Source organism: Trachurus japonicus, chromosome 22 (genome assembly GCF_045865225.1).
Source record: "Trachurus japonicus isolate A0001 chromosome 22, Traja_1.0".
In the NCBI taxonomy this organism is placed as follows: Eukaryota; Metazoa; Chordata; class Actinopteri; order Carangiformes; family Carangidae; genus Trachurus; species Trachurus japonicus.
Genome location: NC_140928.1, coordinates 23961594 through 23985993, shown reverse-complemented (window position 1 = coordinate 23985993; position 24400 = coordinate 23961594). Strand labels below are relative to the sequence as shown.

Here is a 24400-nt window from a genome sequence, read left to right as displayed (position 1 = left end):
ATCTTCCATGTGAGATGTAGAAGCAGCTTGTAGCATATGGTGCTCTGCTATAGACTTAAGTATGATTTATAAAAGCATCAGCTATTAGACCCAAATAATAACCACACTTTATTAAGGGAGCACCACTTCTCTGGCTTTCATATTTCAATACATCTGACTGATCATAATGTAATTGTAGTAAACTGAAATGACATTGTTAATTCTCGACAACTTCTGTGAAGAAACTGAAAGCCACTAAAAAATTCCACACTGTCAAATACACACTATAGAGCAGCGGTGGTACTAACACTGGTGTTGTGTCTCAGTCTGCATAAATAAATGTATGTGCTGGCGTGTGTGTGTGTGTGTGTGTGTGTGTAAGCTGAATAATAATAAATAAAATTCCTGCAGATCAGTGAGTGTTAGTCTCCATAGTTTGTCTAGGAACACGTGGGTTCATGAATTTAGATACAATCTCCACTTTGTGTAAATCACTCACATTTGTATCTAGGTATGGGAGTGTTTCAGTGCACGAGTGCAGTGCTGCATTTGTGTATGTGTGCGTGTGTATGTGTGTGTGAAAGAGAGAAAGCGGGAACAACAGCTTGACAAGTGCTTCTGGTCTGTGTACAGAATGCTCGTGTCAGCAAAACCTTATCTTTCCCCTCCCTCTCTCTCTATCGCTCCCTCTTCCTCACTCCCCCCCCCCTCTCTCTCAGCAGACAGATCATCTCTTTTGGGAGCACTGGGGGTCTTTCTGGCTGTTCTGACTGCCTTAAATAATTCAAAAGGCCCTACTACCCTAATCAGCAAAAGAAAAGACAGGGATTTGGAGGGAAAAGACGTGTAGTGGATGTGTGGATGTGATGGAGGCATGAGTGTGTGTGTGTGTGTGTGTGCGTGTGTGCGGGAGATGGGTTGTTAAGCAAAAACAAGGGGAGGGAGTAGGAAAGAGCAAAGAGCAGAGTTGTGTTGTTGCTGAGCTGAGCCAAGCCGAGCTGCAATTGTAGGGCAAAATGGGAAGTCAGCATTGTGTATTGGGACGTGTGTGTGTGTGTGTGTGTGTGTGTGTGTGTGTGTGCACTGACAGGAGGCACAGAGAAAGTAGTATTTACGAGAAGATGATGCGTGTTTGGGAGCGAGTTAAAAGGCCAGTGAGTGCCTTTCGTCCTTATGTTTATGTGTGTGTGTGTGTGTGTGTGTGTGAACAGCATTTCTGCGTTTGAATGTGTGTATGTACATGTGTGCACTGCAGATGCCGAGCCCTCTCTTTCTCTCTATGTCTCTCTCTCTCTTTTTTAGCAACTCTGGGCTGCCAAAACATCAGCGAGAAGAGAACGCTGGGGGCAAAAACAAAGCGAAGAAAACATTAGGAATGGTAAATGTTAAACAAATCATTAAATATGGCGAGAAAACAACAGAGAAGCAGCCCACTGTGCTGAGGCAGCATTTGTTGATCAGATTTGGTTTGCTTCATTAGAGGAGCTAGATTCAAAAAAAAAAACTAAAAAAAAAATGGAGAGATGGAATTGGAGAGCAAGATGAGGGAAAAGGTCAAAGAGGTACCTTTGGTTTCTGAGGCTCGTTGGTGGGACCGGTGTCATCTTTTACGTCCGCTTTGGGTTTCCCATCTGGACTCATCAGGCTGTCTCCTGACATTCCCATTGCTCCTTCACCAAAAATGAGAAAATGTTTACTAGAAAATATTTGTGCCAAACTTTACAGACTGAAAAAAACCCAAAACACATCTCTTGTAGATTTGTTCTTTGGCCACATTCACATCCTCTTGTAAAAAAGATTATTTTTAATGAATGAATTTACGCAGCATCTTTTTATATCATGGTGGATTCAACGTTTTTAATTCCCTCAAATGAACGGTGTCTTCTTTGTGTGCTGAAGGCTGCTGTATAATGGTTTGTGTAATGTCACAGACAAAGTCAGACAATGTGAAATGGTTTAATGTCTCTCCGCAGCTGAAATACTATGTTCTGTCTCACTGTGTTTCTCAAGGCCCCTCTAAAGCCTGTAAAGGGAAGAATGTGAAAGAAATGTATAAAAAGACTGCTGCTTAAAGAAGACATAGAAAAGAGAATGAGATAAGATGCCACGAAAAAGCGAGCCAGTGCTCTCTTTTAACCTTGGTGGCTGCACATCCTCAGTTTGGGAAGGATCTTACATCTTCTCACGTGTTCAAAGTGGTGACAGAGTGGGACGGTTAGTATTCAAGAGATGTGGGCTGACTAGAAGACTTGTTTCTGTGTTCAAAGACATTTGTGTACCTTCATGAGGTTTCTAATTGAAGAAGAGTTGAGATCCTTAAGAGTAGTTTTAATAGTGCCAGCTGCACATTTCTTATTAACAGAAAGACGGGGTCCTTGGATACAAGGCTCTCCTCTTTATTTTTCCCTTGTGTGCAGCGGCACAGTGAGAAAACTAATGGCTTTTTACTGTGCCCAGGGGCAAACCAGATGAGTTTGGAGGAACCTTGGCGCTCTAATTCGTTTGAAGTTTTCCAAATGTCACGCATTCTGATATTTGGTTTTGAATAAAAGGTGCCTTTCATTTAGGGAGCTACAGTGCTCTCCGAGGTGCGTTTAGCAACAATCCAGCAGGGTGAAGGGCTGAAAGGAAAAGGTATGCACCACATCAATCTTTGCTCACTGGAGCGCCAGCTCCACAGGCAAAATAAGAACGCTGAGAACTGGTATTGGAGAGAACGCTCTTGATTTCCTGGCCTTTCACTGTCTTCTGCTCCTTCTAGTCCCCTCTCTCTGTCTCTGTCTCTGAATGGGAACAATTCAGAGTTGCCTCTGCTACACTTTCATCATGAACATATGGGTTAATCTTGAGTGGCTGTGTGTCCTGTCTACCTTTAACCTGCATGTCTGTGACCAACATTTATATCATCATTTATTCTGTACATTGCAAAGCGGAATGAGGAAGTGGAGATGGGGTCACACTTCTCTTTATGTAAGTGTTGGAGTTGCGCTGTAGGAGGACGACAGCTTGAGTTAATGGCTTAACTCTGAGGTCAAACTGAGTTCATTTACCGAACCTAGCCTCCTTGTCAGATGTGTTTTCCAAAGTTTTGAGTGGTTTACATTTTGACACCTGTATTACTGTACGGCATCAGGGTTTCTGCAGGTCTCAACAAACTTTTCAAGACACTTTTTTAGACCAAAGGTAAAGGAAGTTGTTCACATACAGCATGAATATTCATGTATATTATTTCTAGCTTCTTTTTTTATGGCTTCCTATGCAAACTTCTTCATTGACATGTTTCTTGCACACGGTTGATTTTTCCAACAGGCTTCAACAAAACACTGCTCGTAGTAGATGGAAGCAGCCTTGACAGGAGCTAAAGTAACCTCTACAAGAAGCTACCAAAGATGGTCTCATGTCCCACACACCTCACCACATCTCATTACACTGGCTGGCTTTGTTCTGTTAGATTATGACCAGATTGCACAGTTTTCATTAGTGGTTTCTGGTTCCATGTCGGTTTTATTTTGTAGATGTTGAAGTGTGAGAATTTGTCCGAAAACACCTTTAAAAGTGAGAGTGACTAATGCAACTTTATACAAACACTTTTAAATCCTCACATTATCTTTCTTTATCTTCAAAAAACAATCATTTATTTAAGATAAAAAAACATATTCGAGATATTTTAAGGTTTAAAATTCAGATTATTGCATAAGAACCCACAGGAATTCATCCCCAGTGTGACTTCCCAAGGAAACACACACTACACACTTGCACATCATAAAAGAGCCACTACTGTCTGGCATTAGCTGAATACCTGAAGGCGGCATATTGTAGGCTGGACCTTGTGCGTTACCGATGGCTGAGCTGTTGTTGCCTGTTGTCTGGCTGTAGGGGACGGTGGTGGCCATGGTGCTTGCCTGGCCGATGCCTGGGCCTTGATAGTTGCCCTGCCTACCACAGGAAAGAGCAGAGAGAAATAAGTGGATATATGGAGGAGATGGCTCAGGTTTAGATTCACGATGTAATGGCAGGCTGTGGAGACATAAGTGGGTAACAGTGAGAGCTGCAGAGGAACAGAAGTCACACAAGCATAGAGATGATATTTGGCAGCGTGTCACTGCCGTACTCCTTTGTTTATGTTGTAGTAAAAACCGAGCGGCGTGTGCGTCTGAAAGTCACAATAAAAAGCAACAAATCCCAGATCAAACAAACAACACTTCCAAAAGACTGAAGATGAGCATGCAGCATCAGAGGAGGAAAAACTCCTCTATCCTCCCTCCTCTGCTCCTCTCCCCTACAAACCCCCCTACCCCTCCCCTCCCCCCCTCCATCCTCCCTCTCTCGCTCGGTCTCCCTCTCCCACAAGTCATAATTTAACTAATTAAGGTGTGCTTTTGGAGAGGATCATGTTATTTGTTGCCATGGTGACAGCAGAAATCAATCCCGCTCAATCTCCCTCCCTCAGCCTCCCCTCTCCCCTCAGTCTCGCTCTTTCTCTCAGGCAGCTCATCACATGGCGTCGCAAGTGACATCAGAGGGGTTTATCTGCAACCTGCTGAACGCTAGCCATTGATGTGTGTGTGTGTGTGTGTGTGTGTGTGTGTGTGTGTGTGTGTGAGAAAGAGAGAGAGAGAGAGAGGGAGAGAGAGAGTGTGTGATTGAAGGCTGTGTCTATCGTTGCGTGCCAGGCAGGCCGAAGCCAGTGACATGGGGGCTGAAAGGGAACACCATGTTTGGAACAATTTGGTCTATCTCCTGCTGACTCAAGATTATCTCCTGGACAACCATATAAAAAAGACTGGGAAGAAGAAGGGGGGAGGCAGATGCAGGGAAAAGGCATGTGAGGTGAAGAGAGAGAGAGAGAGAAGCATAACAGATTGAAGGAATAAGAGGTTGAAGACTGAGAGTGCTATAAATTAAAAGACAGGAAGACGAAAGGAGTGGGAGACAGTGAGGAGTAAAGGTGAATGTAAAGGAGCAAAGGAAGGAAGGAAGGAACGCAGGAAGGAAGGAGGACTACATGGCCCAAACTGCTACACTGTTTTTTTTTGTAAACGAAAAGAAAAATACTATCCGGATTTATGTCAGTCAATTCCCTCCTAACTGGCACCTTTCTCTATTTCATACACTCACACAGACACATAGTATAATACCTCATGTTGGAACCGATACACATAGCCTAAGAGGAGGGATCGGCTTGGTAAACCTCCCCATAATCTCATCTCACAGATGTAATTAGTCATAGAGCACGGCTGATGATACATATGTAATCCCTCTATGGGGGCCGAGGTGCACAGGGGAGCTCCATGGCAAAGAAACAAGCTCACACCAAATCCACGCTTATCTGGCCCCGTTTCCATATAATGGGGGAAGTATACACTCCTTCAATTGCTGCCTACATGTTCCCTAAAAAGCTCTGTGTGAGTCAAGACACAGAAATAAATTTACCTTTTGATCGTTGCACCTTCTCTCGCAAATAAAAATGTATTCTGTGTGCAAATCTTCCACAAAAGAGAGTTCTGATAAGCCAGCAAGGAAAAATAAGTTTAGAGATGCCAAAAGCCTGCAAAGCTCATTTATCCATACTGTAAAAACACCCCTCACCCACCTTAAGCAATATAAGCACAAGCTCTCATGTGAATAGTGAAATATCCAAATCAACAACAACAACAGTGGTTGGAGGTTTTCGACTGTGGCGCTCTCCCATTATGACTAATTCATGTCATAAAAAAGCCCATTAGAAAGCACTTGATGGAGGCACCGCACAGCGTTTAATCACACTTAATATATGCATGTGCCGCTATCGGGGAAAAAAAAAAAAAAAAAAAAAGAACGGCACAGCGCATTCATCTTGCTCTCGGGCACCTTTGTGCTGGGGAAAAAAAAAGCATCCTGTTGCCGCAGCAGAGAGAGAGAGAAAGAAAGAAAGAGTGAGTGAAGGAAGAGAGAGAAAGCAGAGATGGAAAAAGAGGGAGAGAAAGGAAGAGAAGAAAGGAGGAGGTGGAGGGAAGGAGAGAAGGAGGGAGGGAAATTAAGGCCTGAGAAGCCTGAGTAGTGTGTGCATGGGTCCCTGGTGGACCGGTGGGGGGGCGTATTTTCAGCTCAGGGCCCCAGAGCTGGAAGAAATCTCTGTTCCATGAGACTGAGCTGAGTGAACACACATTCTCACACACACACACACACACTCTCAGTAAGAGACGCAGGAACATCTATCTGAACACTATCAGGCCAGTGCACTCTCAGTTTGGTGTGGCCTGAGGAGAGAAGGAGAGAAACAGAGCAGGGAACTCTACCTTGAGTTTTTAAAAAAGTTAGAGTGAGAGAGTTTTGACACCACGTTAGAGTCCAGATATAAAAACACAGCTCTGCGTCTCTGTCTTTTGTCTGTCCTGTCTCCGTCCGAGCAGAGGAGCATTCGAAATGCATTAATGAAATACACTGTAGAAATGCTTTTCTATTGTTTTTCTATTCATTCTATTTAAATGCTCCATCCTGTAACCTGTCCTTCACACTCCCCCTTGTTTTTGTTTTCTCTCTAATTTTGCACACACACGCACACACACACACACACACACACACACACACACACACACACACACACACACACACACACACACACACACACACACACACACACACACACACACACACACACACACACACACACACACACACAGAGCCACCTCTCCTCTCTTTCTATTCAGTCCACATGTGTGAAGGGCATCAGAGAAGGCCACTTTCACACCGTGGGCAGAGTGTGTGTGTGTGTGTGTGTGTGTGTGTGTGTGCTTGAGCGTGTCCTTGTGTTCATGCGCGGGGTGGGCGCTGTTGCCAAGGGGATGCCATGGTTACGAGGTGCCAGCCAACCAGCTGACGGTGTCTCTCTAGAAGTGGCAGCGCCTTTGTCCTTCATTCGTGGTGACAGGCCGCGCTGATGCCTCCCAGCGCCGCTAACTGGACCAGACAGCAGAAGCGCTGGGACCGCAGGAGTGTGTGACGGCTGAGCGGCCCTCCCTATCGATCCCTCTTGCTTTCTGTGTGTGTGTGTGTGTGTGTGTGTGTGTAAGTGTGGAGAAGAAAGTGAGAGAAAAAGAGCCAGAGAGAGGCTGCTGGATGGAAGGATGGAGTGGATCGGCTGGAGGCCATGAATTATATATGGACCCAATCTGTTCTCAGGGCAGCTTGGGCTCATAGCTCCTCCAAACTCCTGACTCAACTCACCACACACACAAACACACACACACACACACACACACACACACACACACACACACACACACACAGACAGACAGACAGAGGGGAGACGAGAATAAGCCCCCCACAAAAAAATAAAAGGACAGCTTTTAACATATTAAATCCAGAGAAAAGCTACTCTTCCCTTCTCCCTCCCCTCCTTCTCAAACATCAAACAGCTCAGGATGGATGGAGGAGAAGCCATTTATTTTGCCCATCTAATGAAAGCAGAGCGCTCCGCAGCACTGCCAAGACTGCGAGCGACAAAGCGCCACAGGCAGCATCCCCCGTTCTTGACATTCAAGCGCTGCTCTTATTTATTTAGCAAATTTACTTACTAAGGAGGTCAGAAATGAATTATTTGGCGAGGATTTGCCTGGGAGCACTCTCCTCTCCTCTCTTCTTCCCTCTTCCAACATTTTTCTCCCTTCAATTTCCCTTTGATTTACGACTCCTTTTTTTTTTCCCAAGCTTTGCTCTTCTTGTACTAAGTGCTTATTTTTTCGACAGAGCCCGTTCCTATAGCTCCGGGAACTTCTTGTAGAGTGTCGCCGGCAGCGTTGGAAAGTCATTTGCAAAGCCAATTCTGTCCTCAGAAGCTGCTGCCAAGAAAAGCTTATACCTTTTAATACTTTCTGTTCTCTTCTCTTCTCCAAAAATTCCCAAACATCAATCCCCAGCTGCTAAAAGATTTTCTACCACACCTTTCTTCCAAACTAACTTGTAACTCCTCCGCACTGACAGGCTTGACATGGTCCGTGCTGTTCCAACATCACATGTCAGACTTTCTAGGCTGCGGTTCATCACACTGACAACTGGCAGCCGACTACTTCTCATCAAACTGACTGTGAACCTACCTGACTTTTTAATTGACCAGAATCTGTTTGTGAAATTAGGTGACATTTGCACTTTAACTTCCTGTTAGTTGCAGTAATGACAGCAGCGGGAGTTTAAATTCCTAGATTGCAAAATGATTTAAGTGCAATGTTCTTCTACTTCAACTTTTAGTTGAGCCACTGGATTCTTTTCTGTGTTCCATAAACTCTCAACACCACTTCCCCTCCACCGCCAATCAAACTGATTAACCGATGTAAGTGGGACGTTTGTTTCAAATTCTAGTTGGCCGGTGGAGGAGAAACTGTGAGGGGGCTCGAGGGAAAAAAAAAAAAAAAACACTCTCACCACACTTTATGAAGATTTAATCACGACCCTCGCCTGCAGCCATGGGATACCAGAAGTGGCCCTCCTCTGTTCGTTCGGCATTCTTTTCACTCACGGTAATGAAGCCAGAGTGTGTTTACTAGTGTGTGAGGGTGTGCGTGAGTCAGGGGAGGATGGATATGAGGGATGAGGGGTGGAAATTTAGAAGGATTGTTGGTGGGGAAGCGGCAGCGGAGGGAAGTGTGAATAGAAAAGAGAACAGAGGAGGAGGCCAGCCAATGACAAGGTTGCTGTATAACTAGCCCCTGATTTAGGGGGTCGGGAGCGGGTGTCTCTGCCAGTTCACCCAGGGTTGATGCATCAAAGAGCGAAACTAGACATGTGCTACGACTAACAACTTGTTTCACAGACAGAGAGGAACTAGGGCTGAATGTTTCACAATGTTGTGCTGAGATCTGGAGAGCAAACGGGGCACTGGAGCCTTTAACTGCAGGTTTTCGGAGGCCAATTTTCTCCTGATCTCCCTCAGATGTTCTAAAGTGGGATCTGAGGAAGAAAAACATAACAAGGCTGTGCTGGAGACAGCGGAGAACAAAAAGCAAATTGGGAGGAAGAAAGACTGAGGGAGATAAAACAGTCTGGGTAGGATAACAGAGCTACACAGAGACTGAGAGGGCGATACAGTTGGGAGAGTTGGTAAAAAGAGTGAAACAGGTGGGAGGAGAGAGAACAGAAACAGACGGGGAGGGATGAAAAAGGTGGAATGAGCGACAGCAGACAAGAATAACAGTGAGGGTGAGACAAGCAGCAAAGAAACTGGAGTAACTCTGCAAAAGGGTCCATTAACCAAACATTTGTCTTGCCCACTCGCCAGAAGACAAAAAAAACAAAACAAAACAAAACACGTTATTATCAATGAAGAATAAATAAAGACAAAGGGAGACATAAGACGAATGATTCAGATTTGTGAATACTAATCCGCTTTGGAAACAAATAGTCTCACCCTGTCGGCAGACTTTTTTACACCTGCTAGTTTATAAAAGTCTTTTGTTGTTGTGAATACCCGGTGTCTGTCGGGTTTTTCCTCCAGTGCATCTTTTGTTTTGAATAAACACAGAAGCAATTTGGAAGTTAGCATGCGCAGCAACAAGCACCGAGACTAAAGAGAGAAAGAAAAGACAGATTTCTAACAGAAAATCAATAGAAAAAGCTAAAATGCGATCTTGTTAAAAACAACAACACATTAATGGCTGCTTAATCCCAAAGATGGAGATAAAACAGCAAACACAGACGGGGGGGGGGGTATGCCGCGGCTACATTCACAGCCAATAGTGAATCAAAATGGATCGCTGTACAAACAGAAAAGTAGATGAAGATATAAACACACACTTTGGACAAATTGGTAAAGAGAGATTTGGGGGGGTGGGGGGGAAGAGAGCCTGAGCAGTGAGTGACACCTCCCTGGTGTCTTGGTGGATGTGAGGAGGAGACTGACAGGCAACCTGATTGGTCCCAGCAGAGGGGATCATGTCATGCCACTTCTTATTGACAGCCTGGCCATCTCTTAATGGCCCAGCCAGTGTTTGCATAGCTGGGTGTGTGTCTGTGTGAACAGTGCTGCCCCCCACCGACCCACTTAATTAATCATACACACTGTCAGCCCCCACCCCCATGATCAAATGTTGACACAATGCGTACGACTATATGTGCTCACTTGCTGTTGCTGCCATTAAAGTGACTCATGTCGGAGATGATGATGATGACCACGGTGATGGTGAAGATGATGAAGGTGATTATGGCAATTACGCTGACAACAATGATGAATGACTCTTGTGAGAAACATCACACTTGGTTTTGTCATGTAACACACACACACACACACACACAAAACACACTCACTTAAAGGGATAGTTCACCCAAAATTGAAATTTCACTCATTATCTCCTCCCCCTCATGTGGACTAAGGGCTGGGAGAAGTTTCAGAGTCCTCCGTGGCTTCTCTGAGTTACAGGGGGTCTCGGCGTAGCAGTGCATGTCCATATAACGGTTGCAAATGGATACCAACTGTCTTTGTAACAAAAAGACACACCAAAAAACATCCGAATACCTCCATGCTGCTCGTATGTAATGTCCGTCTTGTATTGAAGCCCCGAAATGCGAAATTGTCCCGAAAAAAATTAAATAAGTCTATATTTCAAGCTTGTTTTGTAGAGGAAACTTCTCAAAGCTCCTCTTCCCGGTTCGTCAAATTTGGACGAACTAGGAAGAGGACAGACCCTGGTTCGTCCAAATTTGACAAACCAGGAAGAGGAGATTCCGCTACAAACAAGCTTGAAATATAGACTTATTTAAATAAGTAAAAATAAACTATTTCGCATTTCGGGGCTTCAATACAAGATGGACATTACATAAGAGCAGCATGGAGGTATTTGGATGTTTTTTGGTGTGTCTTTTTGTTACGAAGACAGTTGGTATCCATTTGCAACCGTTATATGGACATTCAGTGCTACGCCGAGACCCCCTGTAACTCAGAGAAGCCACGGAGGACTCTGAAACTTATCCCAGCCCTTAGTCCACATGAGGGTGAGTAGATAATGAGTGAAATTTCAATTTTGGGTGAACTATCCTTTTAACACACAGGATGCGTCCAGGACGGACAGGGGGGTGAGGGAGGAGTGGGGGGATGGACCTACCTATGGTGCTGTGAGTGTGAGGGTGGCAGGATGGATGGGTGGTGAGGTCTGGTGGGAGGAGGAGGAGGAGGAGAAGGCGGTGGCCGGGTGGAGGCGGGGTGGGGTGCAGGCCAGTGGGTGGAGGCGGGGTGGGGTGCAGGCCAGTGGGTGGAGGTGGGGGCGTGGTGGGGCAGTTGCACCTGCGCCGGGGACCTCGTGTACGGAGGACGCCTGCAGATCGGCATCGACAAGACGCCGCCCGACAAAAATGAGACATTTCATCACAGACTTCAACCAGCCGTCAGTCCGGCTCACGCATCATCGCAAACGCTGGTGAAACTGCGGCCCGCGATACACTCTCTGGTAAAAACCCGCACTGAACCGACTAGAGAGAGAGAGAGAGAAGTAATCCACCCTTCCTCTCTGAAGACGGCCATGTTTTCTAAAGTTCCCCCTGGAAGGGTTCACGAGAAGTTTACTGCCCACACAATCCCACAACAGCCCCGGTCTCCAACGCAACAAACAACACCATATACAAAGCTCCGACCATGATGGAAAAATAATATCCCTTAACTCATATACCATGATCGTCGGAGTGCTTTGTATTTGCGTTTAGGTGCTTGGCGTCACCTGCGTCTCTGCTGTGTTTTTATTTTAAGTTAAAGCTTGCTTTCTCTTCTTTTACAGAGAGGTATTCAACCCATAGTCCTCTCACCAGCCAATATCTCTCTTTCTGCAACAAATGGCACTTGGTGTATAGTGCCAGCTATCAAAATGTCAGGCACTTTATGAGATGTGTGAAAATAGGGATGGTTCCGCAAATGGCTCATAGAAGTGTGGAACCTCTGAGAATGAACTCTTGCCTGCACATCTGAAAAGCCTCTTGGATGAGAGAGGGAAAAAAAAGACAAACTCTGTGGCACAGAAACTCTCTGTGGTGCTTTTCAGCACACCTCCCCACAGACGACCTGCAGAGAGAAGTCATTCACCAGATAGCAACTGGTGTACCAAAAGAAAAAAGCCTAGCTGCCACCTAATTTTAGCATACAACTATTTCCAGGTGAAGTAACACAAAAGAATTTGGGCCATTTCTGTGGCAGTGGCACCGTAAAACAGTTCAACACCATTCCTGTTTCTTTGTCTTTGTCAAGATCAGGTTTGATACTACATGAAAAATAAAATGTGGAATGACATATACAGTCACAAATGATTATACACACTCATAGATGAGGGGATATAAAACAAAAAATGACTGGTTTTTTTCTGTTAATCTTCCACATTCCTAAAAGAAACCAGGCCTCCTGAGTCCTCGTGATGCTCTTACCTATTGTGTGTGGAGTTGGCAGATCCTTGCATGGCAGCTGCTGCCTCCTGGGTCTTGCGGTTGGAGCTACCCAGTAAAGGAGGGCCCATTCCTGGCCCAGCTGGCTGAGGCATGCTGGGGGAGCTGGGAGCCATGGGCGGGTACACCCTGTTCTGGTTCCCTGGCCCGTGGTTCCGTCCTACCGGTATGGGCTGGCCGGGCCCCTGGCCGTGCATGGGGCTGCTCGCATTCATTCCCAGACTGTTAGTCATGCCGGGGCCGGGGCCGCTGTAGCCGGTGCTGACTGTGCCGCTGTAGTTGGAGGGCCGAGGGTAGTTACCTGGAAGAAGATGAAAAATGGCTCAAATTGTTGAAAAATACAAGGATTACATTTACTGTGTCACTCAGAAGGTAAAACATGCAATGTTGTCACTTCACTTGAGACATTTAAGTTCCCACTTGAATTTGATAGATTGCTCAGACACCAAATGGCTGCTGTGAAAGACTTCATTTGAGAGAAATGGAGTGTTTATTGAATGTTTTCCAGCTGATACCTTTAAATCTACAACAGTGACACTCACAACTATTCCATCCGTCAAGGAAATAATAGGAAGAAAACAAGGAATGTTAATTGCAGAATAAATTTTCAGATTCACGACCCCTGCAACCTCCAGAGGATGCAGGGGAAAAAAGTATCAGGGGTGTGTTTCTGGTGACATTTTACACAGCTGCAGGTTGCTGGATGGCCCTGGGAACAATTGCCAGGCTTAAGGCTGACTTTGTGAAACACTTGAGAGGAGCTCTAATCTGCAGTAAATGCTTTCTTGCTGCCCTGGAGTGCCACACGGCCGTGATGCCAGAAGCTTTCCTAAGGCACACTTAAACCCCTCCATTTTGGCTCTAAAACCCCCGCTCGGCTCCAACACCAGCTGCAGTAAGAGCTGAAAGAGAAAATCACCGTGCTGTCAAAAACAACATGTACATACATTCAGGCACACTGACACACACCTACTGTATATGTAAGTGCAGTATGCACCCACACACAAACACACACACACACACACACAGAACACATCGCATTGTGTTGCTTCTACAGGCAATGGGCCTTTTCCACTGTGATATTCCCTCCCTGGGACAAATCCCCTGCCAAATAGAAATGGAAAATGTGGCATCCTCCATTGTGAAGGGGGCTATTTATTTTGATTTGATTAAGGGTGCTTTAGTTGGGCCTCACTGCTTAATCCTCTGAGAATATGTCTGGAAAAGGGGATCAAGTCCCTTTAAAACCTGAAGGCTTTTCCGCACGCTCAAACGAGGGAAAGTTGAATGACAATATTCCACATGGGGGTGAAAAAAAAAAAAAAAAAAACACTCCGAAAATGGAAATGGCTTCTCAGTGTCCTCGAGCTGCTTCGGTGAAGACACTTTCCACATGACATAAGCCTGCCGAGTCCGACGGAGGGAGAGAGCAGGAGGAAGCAACAGAGGGTGGGGGCGGAAAGAGAGGAAGACAGAGTCAGACAAGACAGAAAAGAAGGGGGAGGACAAACTCCTGCCCCCCTCTCCACCCTCCTCTCCCCCCAAGCCCCGAGATAGGATTTATATTGAATCAAAATAAAAGTCTTTCCCATAAAAGTCAGCAGCTCCGGTTGAATTTGTCCAGAAATTGTGATGAAATCTACTGTGGGAGATGGGAAAAGAAGAAGCGGATTATTTCTGGGGAGGCTTTGGTGAGTCGGTGAGCTGAGTACGGCTGACACCTGTCAAGGGTTTTGGGGCTATAATAGGGAAGCGTTCAGGAATGAAAGGATGTCTGCTAACGAACACAGGAGGATACGTATGGTGCACAGTACATGTGTGTGTATGTGTGCGTGTGTCCATCTGCTCTGTCTGCGTAAATGCATATATAATACTTCGGAGACCCTCGCAACCTAGTGAGAGACACATCTCCTTGTTTCTCCCACTCGGGAGGCGACTGTCTAGAAAGCTGTGGAAAATCCTGGGAATGGTTCCTCCGCAGCCTCCTTCCCTCTCTGGCCCCGGGTGGACGGTCCGCGGCAGATGAACAAGGCCCCAGTCAGTGACCTCTCTCAGCCTCTCTGGACAGCTGTTGAGCCCCGTGTCATGGCTGCCTGCCATACATTCTCAATAGCCTGGGCGGACACTTTGTGATTTTTGGCCCTTGTGACAGACCGAGGTTCCAGCACACCTCCCAGGGAGTTGTTTATATCACACAGTCCCGTTTGGACAATCTGTATTTTTTTTTTTTTTTTCCGTCTTTAGCGAACAGGCCAAATGACCCAAAAAGTGGGAGTGAGTGTCTGGAAGTTTCCATGAGGTTGCTCTCTGTTCTCCTAGAGGAGGAGGAGGAGGAGGAGGAGGGGGTGCCAAATCTACCTAAAGAGGATTGTGTTTTTAAAAATAAGTATCATGATGCTTCCAAGCTGCATTGAGAGAACACTTGATGTACTATGATTGAAAATGCTCTAGTTGTGGGCTATGTTCGCCTCAACTGACAAAGGAAAGACAGAGTAGCTGTGGGACTGAGTTAATGCTAAGCTTTCCTATGAGAGTCTTGCTCCATCCTGACAAGAATGATTCACTTCCTGAAGGATTGGTGGTGTGCCAGAGCACTTCTTCAAGGACAGATAGTGCACTAACCCACTTTTTAAAATGACTGAGAGCTCAACCATAAAACTCTACGTGTTTTCATAAGAGGCCATTCATGCTTTCTAAAGCTATTTAAGTGTCATTCAGATTACATCAGACACTGGATCACTGCAGAGGTCAAAGACAAAATCAGACAACTACATGTGATGAACAAACTTAACATAGAGCAAACATACTAATGGTGCTACTGTATGTTGGGTGTGTTTGTTTTGACATTAAAATATACTCTGAGGACTCCATGTGGTGTTATATTCACAGAGCTGAGCTGGGAATATAAACTACAAAGTGTTTATAGACATCAGAGACAAGAGCGCTGCCACTGTAAAAGCCAATGTGGAAGTCATGGGAGTGAGTATGAGCAATTTGGAGAAATCTGGAGGCCTCAGTGTTAGTCACAGTAGTTATTATCAAAAACAATGAGAATTTACTGCAGGGCAAGTCCTATCAGTTTTCTGAATGTCTGTCAGACACAGGAGCAGTCATGACAGCTCTTCTCCATCTGTATGAGTTTTATTTCTCCCTTTTATTTTATTGCACAGCCCCTTTTTGTTTTTGTTTGTTTGCTTGTGTTGTCTATAGTCTTATCTATTTTATTCTCCTAATAAAGAATTTCCTACTTTAGAAAACACACTGTATGTGCTAAGAAATACAATTCCCTGGTATTCAAACAGGCCAGGAGAAACAAATGTGCTCTCTTAGTTTATGTTAGCACATTCTGTATGTGCACAGAAGTGTGTCATGCACTGCACCTACTTTGCATGCTACTCCGTCCTACTACTCTGGAAGCCAATCAAGGAGGGACTAGAGGAAAAGAGGACAAGGAGGATGTCATTTCTTATATGTCCTGCCTTGCGTCCTTGTGGCTCAGTCTTGGTTTCCTGCCTGCTTCTCAGGCACTCTTTGCCTTTGGGGAGTCTTGATGGTATTTATAGCGCAATGGAGGGGAGGAGAAGGAGAGCTCATGGTGCTTCGTTCACAATTACATGGAAATTCCCGGCACGGTCACGCATTCGGTGCACGCCGTATCCTGCGCCTGGTTTAATCCCTGCATTCCCGCGGGAGAGCTCGAGTGTGACCGAGCAGATTACCGTCTACTGCTTCCTCAGCAGACCGGACTGTCCGATGCTAACAGCCGAGGCAGCCATTCTCCCGGCTATACGGTGGAGTAAGGTATGAAGGTGCACCAACGTGCCCTCCAGAGCTGTGAGCCCCATCAATGAGCAGTGGAACGCAGATTACATGGCCGCGTGTTTGAGCTACCAAGGACAGGAACACGGGTATAGACTGTCCATGTCCAGATGTGGCTGAACACACAAAAACAAATGTTTGGGATTTTTGTTTTTAAATCAGATGTGGTTGTTGTTAGGAGAATATAGTTTGGTTTTGTTTGTGACAGCAAGTAAGAGAGAAGCTGTTCATTTAGGTTAATATTAGTATGGATGCTATAAGACACTATGCCCTTTGTTTTTCCCTTTTAAAGCAGAAGTAAGCGATCCGGTGGTTTTGGCTAACTTCCTGTCAGCCGATGGAGTTAGCAGTCCCCGCCCTCGTCCCTACGTCACCACATTCACGCGCATCCCTTGGCTGCACACACAGAGAGGACTGCCCCTTTATGCCGTTCTCTCTCCTCATTGGATAAAGGTTGTAGGATACAAGGAAAGTTTTCTCCTCGGCTTACAGCAGAGCAGAGTGACTGACAGACCCGTGTTTCAGACCAAACACTCTATGTAAGTGATTGCTGTCGGAAGATATAACTATTTAAGACTTATATTAACACAAACATTCCGCTTACTTCTGCTTTAATGCTGATCAGAGTGTCATACAGTAGTAAGAAGTTTAATATTATTTTAGTCTGACTCAGCTGTATCTGTTTTTAATAGCTGAAATATCTGGAAATGAAGCAGATCAGTTCACACTACAGTCCAAAATAAATCTGTCAATTGAGATCCTGTACGGGAAACTTTCTTCATCTGCTTTATACAGTTTTAAGACTCAGTATCCATGCATGATTTGCTGGGATGGATAGTTTTTTTCAGCATCCTCTGTTGCCTGAGGCCCCCACATCCTCTCCCATCCACCTCAGCACCTTCCACGGCAGGGTGTCTGAGCCTAAGCAGGGCCGGGGTGCGCCTTGGGGCTCCACCACCACACACTGTCAATTTCCTCCAAAAAAAAAAAGAAAAAACCTCCCAACTCTCTCCCCCAGATGCTGGCTTGAGTCATGTTTTTTTTTTTTTTCCTTGGCCGAATTACACGTTGGCTGCAGCAAGGCACCAAGACTTAAAAGTGCTGTCTGAAGCATGGTCATTACCAGCAGAGTGCTTAACCCCTCAGGGGGGGTGGGAGGGAGGGAGGGAGGGGGGCTGAACCATGCGATGGGTGGGAGAGAGAACAGATCCGAGACAGACTCCAAATCTCTTTCCTGTAATGGCATGATATCCTCCTCCTCCCACCGTCTGTCTGTGCATTCACACGCTGGCTCCGCACCATGTCCGAGTGCATGTCTTGAAAACAGCTGTTGGAGTCATTTAAGTCCTGAGGAGAGCCCGATATCAACACACTGCATGAGATCAGTTTAACTCTGGATAAAGAGGGCTTTCAAAGGACAGCCATAAACATTTAGCAGCTTTAATACTTTTTTGGAAACACTGGGCAGGCTGCTCACTGGAAGACTCATTCAGACAGTGAGAAAATGCTAAAAGTGAAAATCTCTGGCACAGTTTAACTGGACATCAATCTCAAAGAAGGAAACAGGCTTATCTAATCCAAAGTCTGAGAAATAACTACTGCATATTTCAGTATTGTTTGTAGAAGGCCCATATCCTGCTTCAGTCTCATGCATCACCATACACATGGTGGGATAGGGTTTACTTAGTTGCTTACACAAGTTGCAGTACGGTTCCTTGGCTCTGATAAATAAGCACTGCTGTAGTCTTTCAAGTTACACAACACCAGACAGTTTTTTTGTTTTTTGGTGAGCGACAAACCCTTGGTGTTGGTGTGTGTGGCGAGCTTTGTTACTGAAAATTTTGAGTAACAAACCACAAACACACACACATACACATGCACAAACAAACTCAAGTACAAGCCCCAAGAGCTGGGTTCTCCCAGAGCAGACGAGCCAAGAAAAACACAGACCAGAGTTCAGGAACTTGGAGTGAATTTCTGTGCTGGCTAATGGCTGGCTAATTTGTTAGTGCACTAGGAAGAGGAAAGGGGAGCAGATGGAGCTGTCATTAAGAACAATGACCAGCAGCTGTCTGCCCTGTTCAGCTTACAAAGGCCTCTGATGGGCCCTCTAAGAGCTGGGGCCTTGGCTCTGACCTGTACTCCATATGAATGGTTTCCTGCACTGGAGATTGCTGGGATTTGCAGTGCTGTATTGGGAATGTTTTCATATTTTTGACTGAGAAGTGCCTGACTGTATAAAAGAGGAACACAAGTTGTCAAAAACACACAGACACACAAGAAAAATCCACGCTAAAGAACTAAACACAGTCTTATTTCATTCAATAAGACCACTGTGTTGACATGGAGGGGTCGGCTAAAAAACTACAGGTCGCCAAAAGGTGAATAGAATTAATATAATATTAATCCTTTATTTTACCTTGATATTATTGAGATGTGATTTGAGTAACACAAAATCCTATTTCACAGTTCTACTGCTGTGCTGTGCAGCGTGTAACCAAACAACAACTGGGCTCACTGGGTTGTATTTTGTGTCCTTCTTCCCACCAGTGCTGGCCATTGTGTATTTTTTTTTTAACGTGGGAGGGTTAAGGGTTAAAGTAAGATTAGATTAGGTTAAAATTAGGAATGTGAGTAGGAGAGAAAAATGACAGATGAGGGAAGGAGAAAAGAATCCATATTTTTGTGTGTCACGCTCTTGGCAACAGTGTGTGCAAATACAAATGCAGCCACATGAGAGCTAGTTTTTCGATAGTCCCCGGGCTGTTTTCTGAATATATTCAACAGTCTAATGCAGGACGGACGCAGGTGAGGTGCAAGTGTATTACATTTAAATGAGAGTATAGATACATATAGAGTGTATACTGTGTATGTGATGGGAGGACAGCATTCCTGAGCTGTTCTTTCTGTTTCTGGTGAGAACATCTCATCTGTCATCCGAGTGAGATTTCACTCTCCTCTGCCTCCAGAGCCTCTTCCAGACTAGTCTGCCTTACTGTCGCTCTCTGCTTACTTTAGTTCTCTTTTCCCTCTGCTTATTGGGCTGTCAGCCCAGCCAAAGTCACATTAAGAGATAAGAGTGGGTGGAGAATGGAGCCCAAATACCAAATGCATTAGGGCTATTAATCAACATTAACAAATCCGAGGGAGAGGCCGTGGTTTTGGGAAAACACACGCACGGATGGGCGCATTTATCAAGGTGACACATTAAAACACACATTTACCAAAAAATACCATAATGTTTCGTCTGGTGTGTTGCCAAAGGCAGAAAAACGAAGTACAACAGCAGATGTCAACGTTTGTTGGATGGCCTGGAGTCGTACGTTGGAGAAAACAAGCGAGCGAAGAATGCTTAATTATAGAGAGCCGTCCAAAGTTTTTTTCCCCCCAAATTTCCTGAAATCTGTTACTTGTTATTTCCAAGATTTTTTTTTCCCATTTTATTTCCATTGAGAATCAGAAAAGAAGCTAGATTGATGGTTGATCTGGCTGATTTACCAAATAGTACATATCACCCTGATTATTCAGGGACAGATAAATATGGATACATTGTTCCCACATTCATCAGACTGAGGACTTTAACACTTTTCAAATCATTCACACGCATATATTAAAATGTGAATCTACTGTATATATTTTCAAACTCTTTAGACACTTTTGTTTTTGAAAGTTTTAGAATGAATCTGTGACATTGCAGATGTTGAAGGACTTGTCTTCATATTGTGCCTCTTGGTTGAACAAGCAGGAGAGGCTAAATATGAATCTTTGCAGTTGTCAGTACATGAAAAAACTGATGAACTGCAACATGTCAAACCCAGTAAGTGTCTCATTAGAAGACATTTACTGTACTGGGAAGACACTTTTAAGACTTGAGAGTGTCAGTCACACATAAGATGCCATTACTATTTCTGAAGATCCTATTTTCAGCACTGGATGCAGGAATTACTGTAGGGAAAGTGAGAAACTGCTCTTATCTGTAATCACAACACCAAATTTACAGAAGTATACAACATGTATTTGTAGGAGATTTAGCAATTCTCCACAGTTATCTCATGCCTGAGCAGGGTCTTTATTGTCTTTATAATGCCCCTTTTCCACCGAGCTGGAGCCAGTGCTAGTTTGGAGCCAGAGCCTGACTTAGCACCAGTTCTTTGCTTTTTGACCACCAAAGCACTGGCTCCTGGCTCTCAAAACTGGTTCCAGATTAAGTACAGACTCCTTGCTGGTCTACAACCAAGAACTGATTACACCAGGGGCTGGGGAGCAGGTTTACCTGACCAACAGGACCACCACAAAGATATACATAGACGTATATATTATCTTTTTTTTTGTTTACCTGCAAATCAATGCATGCACAGTTGAAGCTAAGTAGCCGAGCTACTGGCTGTGGCAAACAACAATGGCTAATGTTCATTTGAGAATCAAAACATTTCGCCGTCAAAACGTAGTTGCTGTGCTGTGGTTATGGCAAAGACAGCTTTTTTTCTTTTTTTGGCCAGCTTCAGGCTGAGAATTAATGCTGGTGAGACAGGCCGCATCGGGTTCGGCCTTCACACCAGTGGTTTGGACCGGGTTTCAATATTCAGGCCCGTTGAGAAGGGTTGCAAAGACAGGAACAGCCCCTGCTTGGCTGTGAGTTGAAGGGCAAATTCGTTCTTTGGAGGCACATGATTTAAACCAGCTAAGCACTGGCACTGGTACCGGCACCGAACTAGTACCAGGTTGTTTTTGGTGGAAAAGGAGAAAAATAAGACTTTAAAAACACTGGCCCCCTTTTCTGTGAGTCTCTCAAAAAAACACTGAGTCTGATTACAGGATTGAACATCATCATTCAGTGGACAAACCTCACGTGTCAGACTGACATGTCTGTCTGGAGCTACCTCATAATCTTATCATGAGGGGAGTCAAGAGGTCCGTCCAGGGTTCAAGTGTCTCATGAATCCCAGATTTTAATGCACTGCAGTGAGACCCACCGCACAGGACGGAGGGAGAAGGGATCTGTGTGTATGAGTTGTAGACATACAGATCTACAGACTGAACCAGAAGATGGATATGCCTTTCAAAATGAGTCTTTTTTGTATTTCTCATTAGCAGACTCTCTTTGAAACCGGTGGCGCTGATGTCAAGGCCCAGTGTGACGGCAGGATGGGGGCCTACATTCATCAAAAAAGACTAATGTGACTTTCCCCATAGGAGGTCAAACTTATCCATAACCTCGCTGAATGAATGATACACAAGTTATTCATCGCTTCAATATTACCCAGTCAAAAAGCAGAAGCCGCTCCACAAATCTGGAGTCAGGTAAAAAGTCAACAGAGGAAGTCAATACAAAACCTGTTATTGGTTTTCATGATTAATAATTCATATGAAAACTTGACAGCTTGTGGGAAATCAAATTCTCTCTGCTTTTGGTTGTGAATAGTCTTTTTTAAACTGTGGCTTGAAAGCTATATCCTCCAAATATGACAAAAGTGACAGTTGTTTTCTATCTTATGCTCCATGGACTTAGTTTATTATGAGAGCACTAAGATAATGACACTTTCTCCCTTGAAGGAACGGCATGGACTGACAAAGTTAGAGCCCTAGATCAGCCATGGACTGCTCAGTAGATTATTGGCTCAGGTGCTCTAAGATAGCATTTTAGTAATAACATCATCATAATTTGTGTTTTGGTTAACTTTGGTAAACTTTATGCTGTTGACCTACGAGGCTTCTCAGCAGTGCTTCCAATTGAGGGAATAGACGGCCACACGGTCCAAATCTGAAGAATATTGTGGCTTATCAGCAGAGTTGATCCATCTACTATTTACAGACATGTATAAAACTATGAGCATTTTTACCTCTTTAATAAATCTCCTAATTGAATGAAATATTGTAATGTGTTATACCAAAAAGAAGCAAGGAGAGCTACTATCTTGTGCTAGCGTGTTCCTATCTTGCTAGCTTGTTAGTAGTTAATATGGCAGCAGAGTAGTTCTCAACATCACTGGACTCATATACAGTATATTTTCAGTAACTCTTTACTTGAACGAATCATCATAAGAGTGGCATGACCGTGTCATGAACGTGTCATAAATACTATGCCAATGTCATAACGTTGTCATGTCATGCCACTTTTATGACGATAGTTCAAGTAAAGTGTAACCATATTTTCTTTAACAGTTTGTAAAGAGGTAAAGATGATTTTCTGCTCTGCTCCCTTCTGTTGCACCTGGATCATTAATGTGAAGTGCTGGAGCCACTAGCCTCCCAGAGATGTACAGATAACCTTGCTCTGTGTGCTTTTTCAATGCATGGTTAATCAATGGGCCGATCTTCCAGAAAATTCTACTCCTTAAAGTGTAATATTGCCATGAAAAACAAGTTTAAACCAAGAACACAGGCTCCAACCTTGGTGTCCATACTGAGATCCTTGAGGTCCATAAGGGCCTGAGGGACCGCTCTGGGAGTAGGGACCCATCCCGGGATACAGTGGGCCCCCAGGTGAGGGGTGCGGGGACATGGAGGGTCCGGATTGAGGAGAAGCAAACTGAGAGCCAGCCTGGTTCCTCTGCATGTTGGACATGAATCCTGAGAAAACACAAATAAACAAGCTGTGTTAACACTTGAAAAAGGGGCTGAGTGTGGGTAGATGTGATCGTCCTCTGGCTCAACATATCAAGATATCTATTCAGTTTCCTCGTGTAAAGAGACCCTTCCTTTTGAAAGCTCTAATCTTTTATCTTCTCTGGTTACTCATAGATACACATCGGTAACATAGCATGGACCAGGTGTTTCACAAAACACACACTTTAATGGACAGGCTGACATGTAAAATAAACCCTGAGCACAAACAAACACACACACGCAGGATGTAATGAACTTTATCACTTCCAAAAGTACAGGTCAAGTGTATTTCTGGACTGAAAGATATATGTTGCTCCAAATTCTGGGTCTATGTGCCAAAGAATTGGTACGCTTGGAAAAAAAAAGCCGTCTCTACTCTCCACAGAATAAACCAGTGATTTGACCATGGCTACTATGTTATTCTAAGCCGTTCTGTCAATAGATGTGTCAAAGCCTCTCAGGCCCAAACTCGCCTCCACCATTCAAATTGACATTTGGAGCGATCCTCGCCTGGGCTTCGCTCTTTCAAACCACCCCGTTCGTTTTTTTTTAAACCCACAGAAAGGTCTCCCAATCCAGCACGAATGGGGAAAGGTCGCTGGATGGCCATTGAGGGAAAAAAAAGGAAGGCGTGTGTGGGTGTGGATGTGTGTCTGTGTGTGAGTTGGGGGGATTCAGTGGAGCAGATTAGGTGTAAATGGATTGGGTCTGCTCGAGTGTAAACTTTGATAGCTATCCGCTTTATTGAGTTGAGCGTGCACAGGCTGACTCTTTCGTGAGTTTGGTGTTTAGGGAAACGACGGGGTTGGAAAGTACAAGTTGACACTTGTATAATTCCTTGTTTCTGCACGGAGAGCAAGAGACATTGCGAGGGGAGAGGAAGGAGATAGAAGTTTAAAAATGCAATGTGGGTACACATGCATGTACGTATTTGTGCTTCTGAGTGTGTGTGGGGGGGTAGATAACAGAGACAGAGAGCAATAAAAGCTCTATGTAAGTGTGTGTTTGTGTGTGGGAAAGAGACAGAGGCCAAGACAGAAAGAGAGGCAGAGAGAGAGAGAAAGGGTGAGTGGGAGGGAAAGACAGTGCAGCAGAGGGAAAGAGCGATTGGGGCCTGAAAGTGCTTAGGCTGCGAGTGCTGGGTTTAAGGAGCGAGGACATTATTGTAATGTTTTGCTTCCATTAGGGTAAGGGGATTCTGGGAGAGGAGGAGAAAAAAATACAGTGTGTAATACCGCACTTTAAATTGCCTGGAAAATGGATGGGGAGAGGAACATTTTGCAGACAGTGCTAAAAAAGCAAATAACACATTCAAGGATTTCTCTCTCTGCTTCGTTCCCTCTGCCTCTTTACACACACAGACACACACATGCACAGAAACCGTCCTCTCTTTCAAGCAATGCGAACGAAGCTCTCAGCTGGACAACAACAACAACAACAGGCGAGCACGCGAGAGAAAAGGGGGGGGGGGGCATTCAGCGGATTTATGGAAATGAAGAGTGGAGAGAGGCTCTTAGGGAGGCAGGCACTTGAGCAAAGTGGGACGTGTGTGTTTGGGATGGGGGGGGGGTTAATCCTAGATAGAAATACAGCAAAAACAACA

At 44.8% G+C, this 24400-nt stretch overlaps 1 protein-coding gene across 6 annotated transcripts in view; it reads right to left on the bottom strand.

Moving 5' to 3' along the window:
• LOC146964100 (AT-rich interactive domain-containing protein 1B-like) overlaps nucleotides 1-24400 on the bottom strand; it is a 207650-nt gene that overhangs the window by 16189 nt on the left and 167061 nt on the right. For 4 of the 6 annotated variants that reach the window (XM_085767925.1, XM_085767922.1, XM_085767919.1 and 1 more), the window contains exons 7-11: nucleotides 22582-22761; nucleotides 12355-12673; nucleotides 11052-11261; nucleotides 3779-3915; nucleotides 1546-1649 (exon numbers count right to left, since the gene is read on the bottom strand). In XM_085767925.1, coding sequence (XP_085624051.1) covers nucleotides 1546-1649; nucleotides 3779-3915; nucleotides 11052-11261; nucleotides 12355-12673; nucleotides 22582-22761 — 950 coding nt within the window. The remainder of the gene's footprint in view (nucleotides 1-1545; nucleotides 1650-3778; nucleotides 3916-11051; nucleotides 11262-12354; nucleotides 12674-22581; nucleotides 22762-24400) is intronic. The other 2 variants (XM_085767923.1, XM_085767924.1) reach the window with 1 other exon arrangement.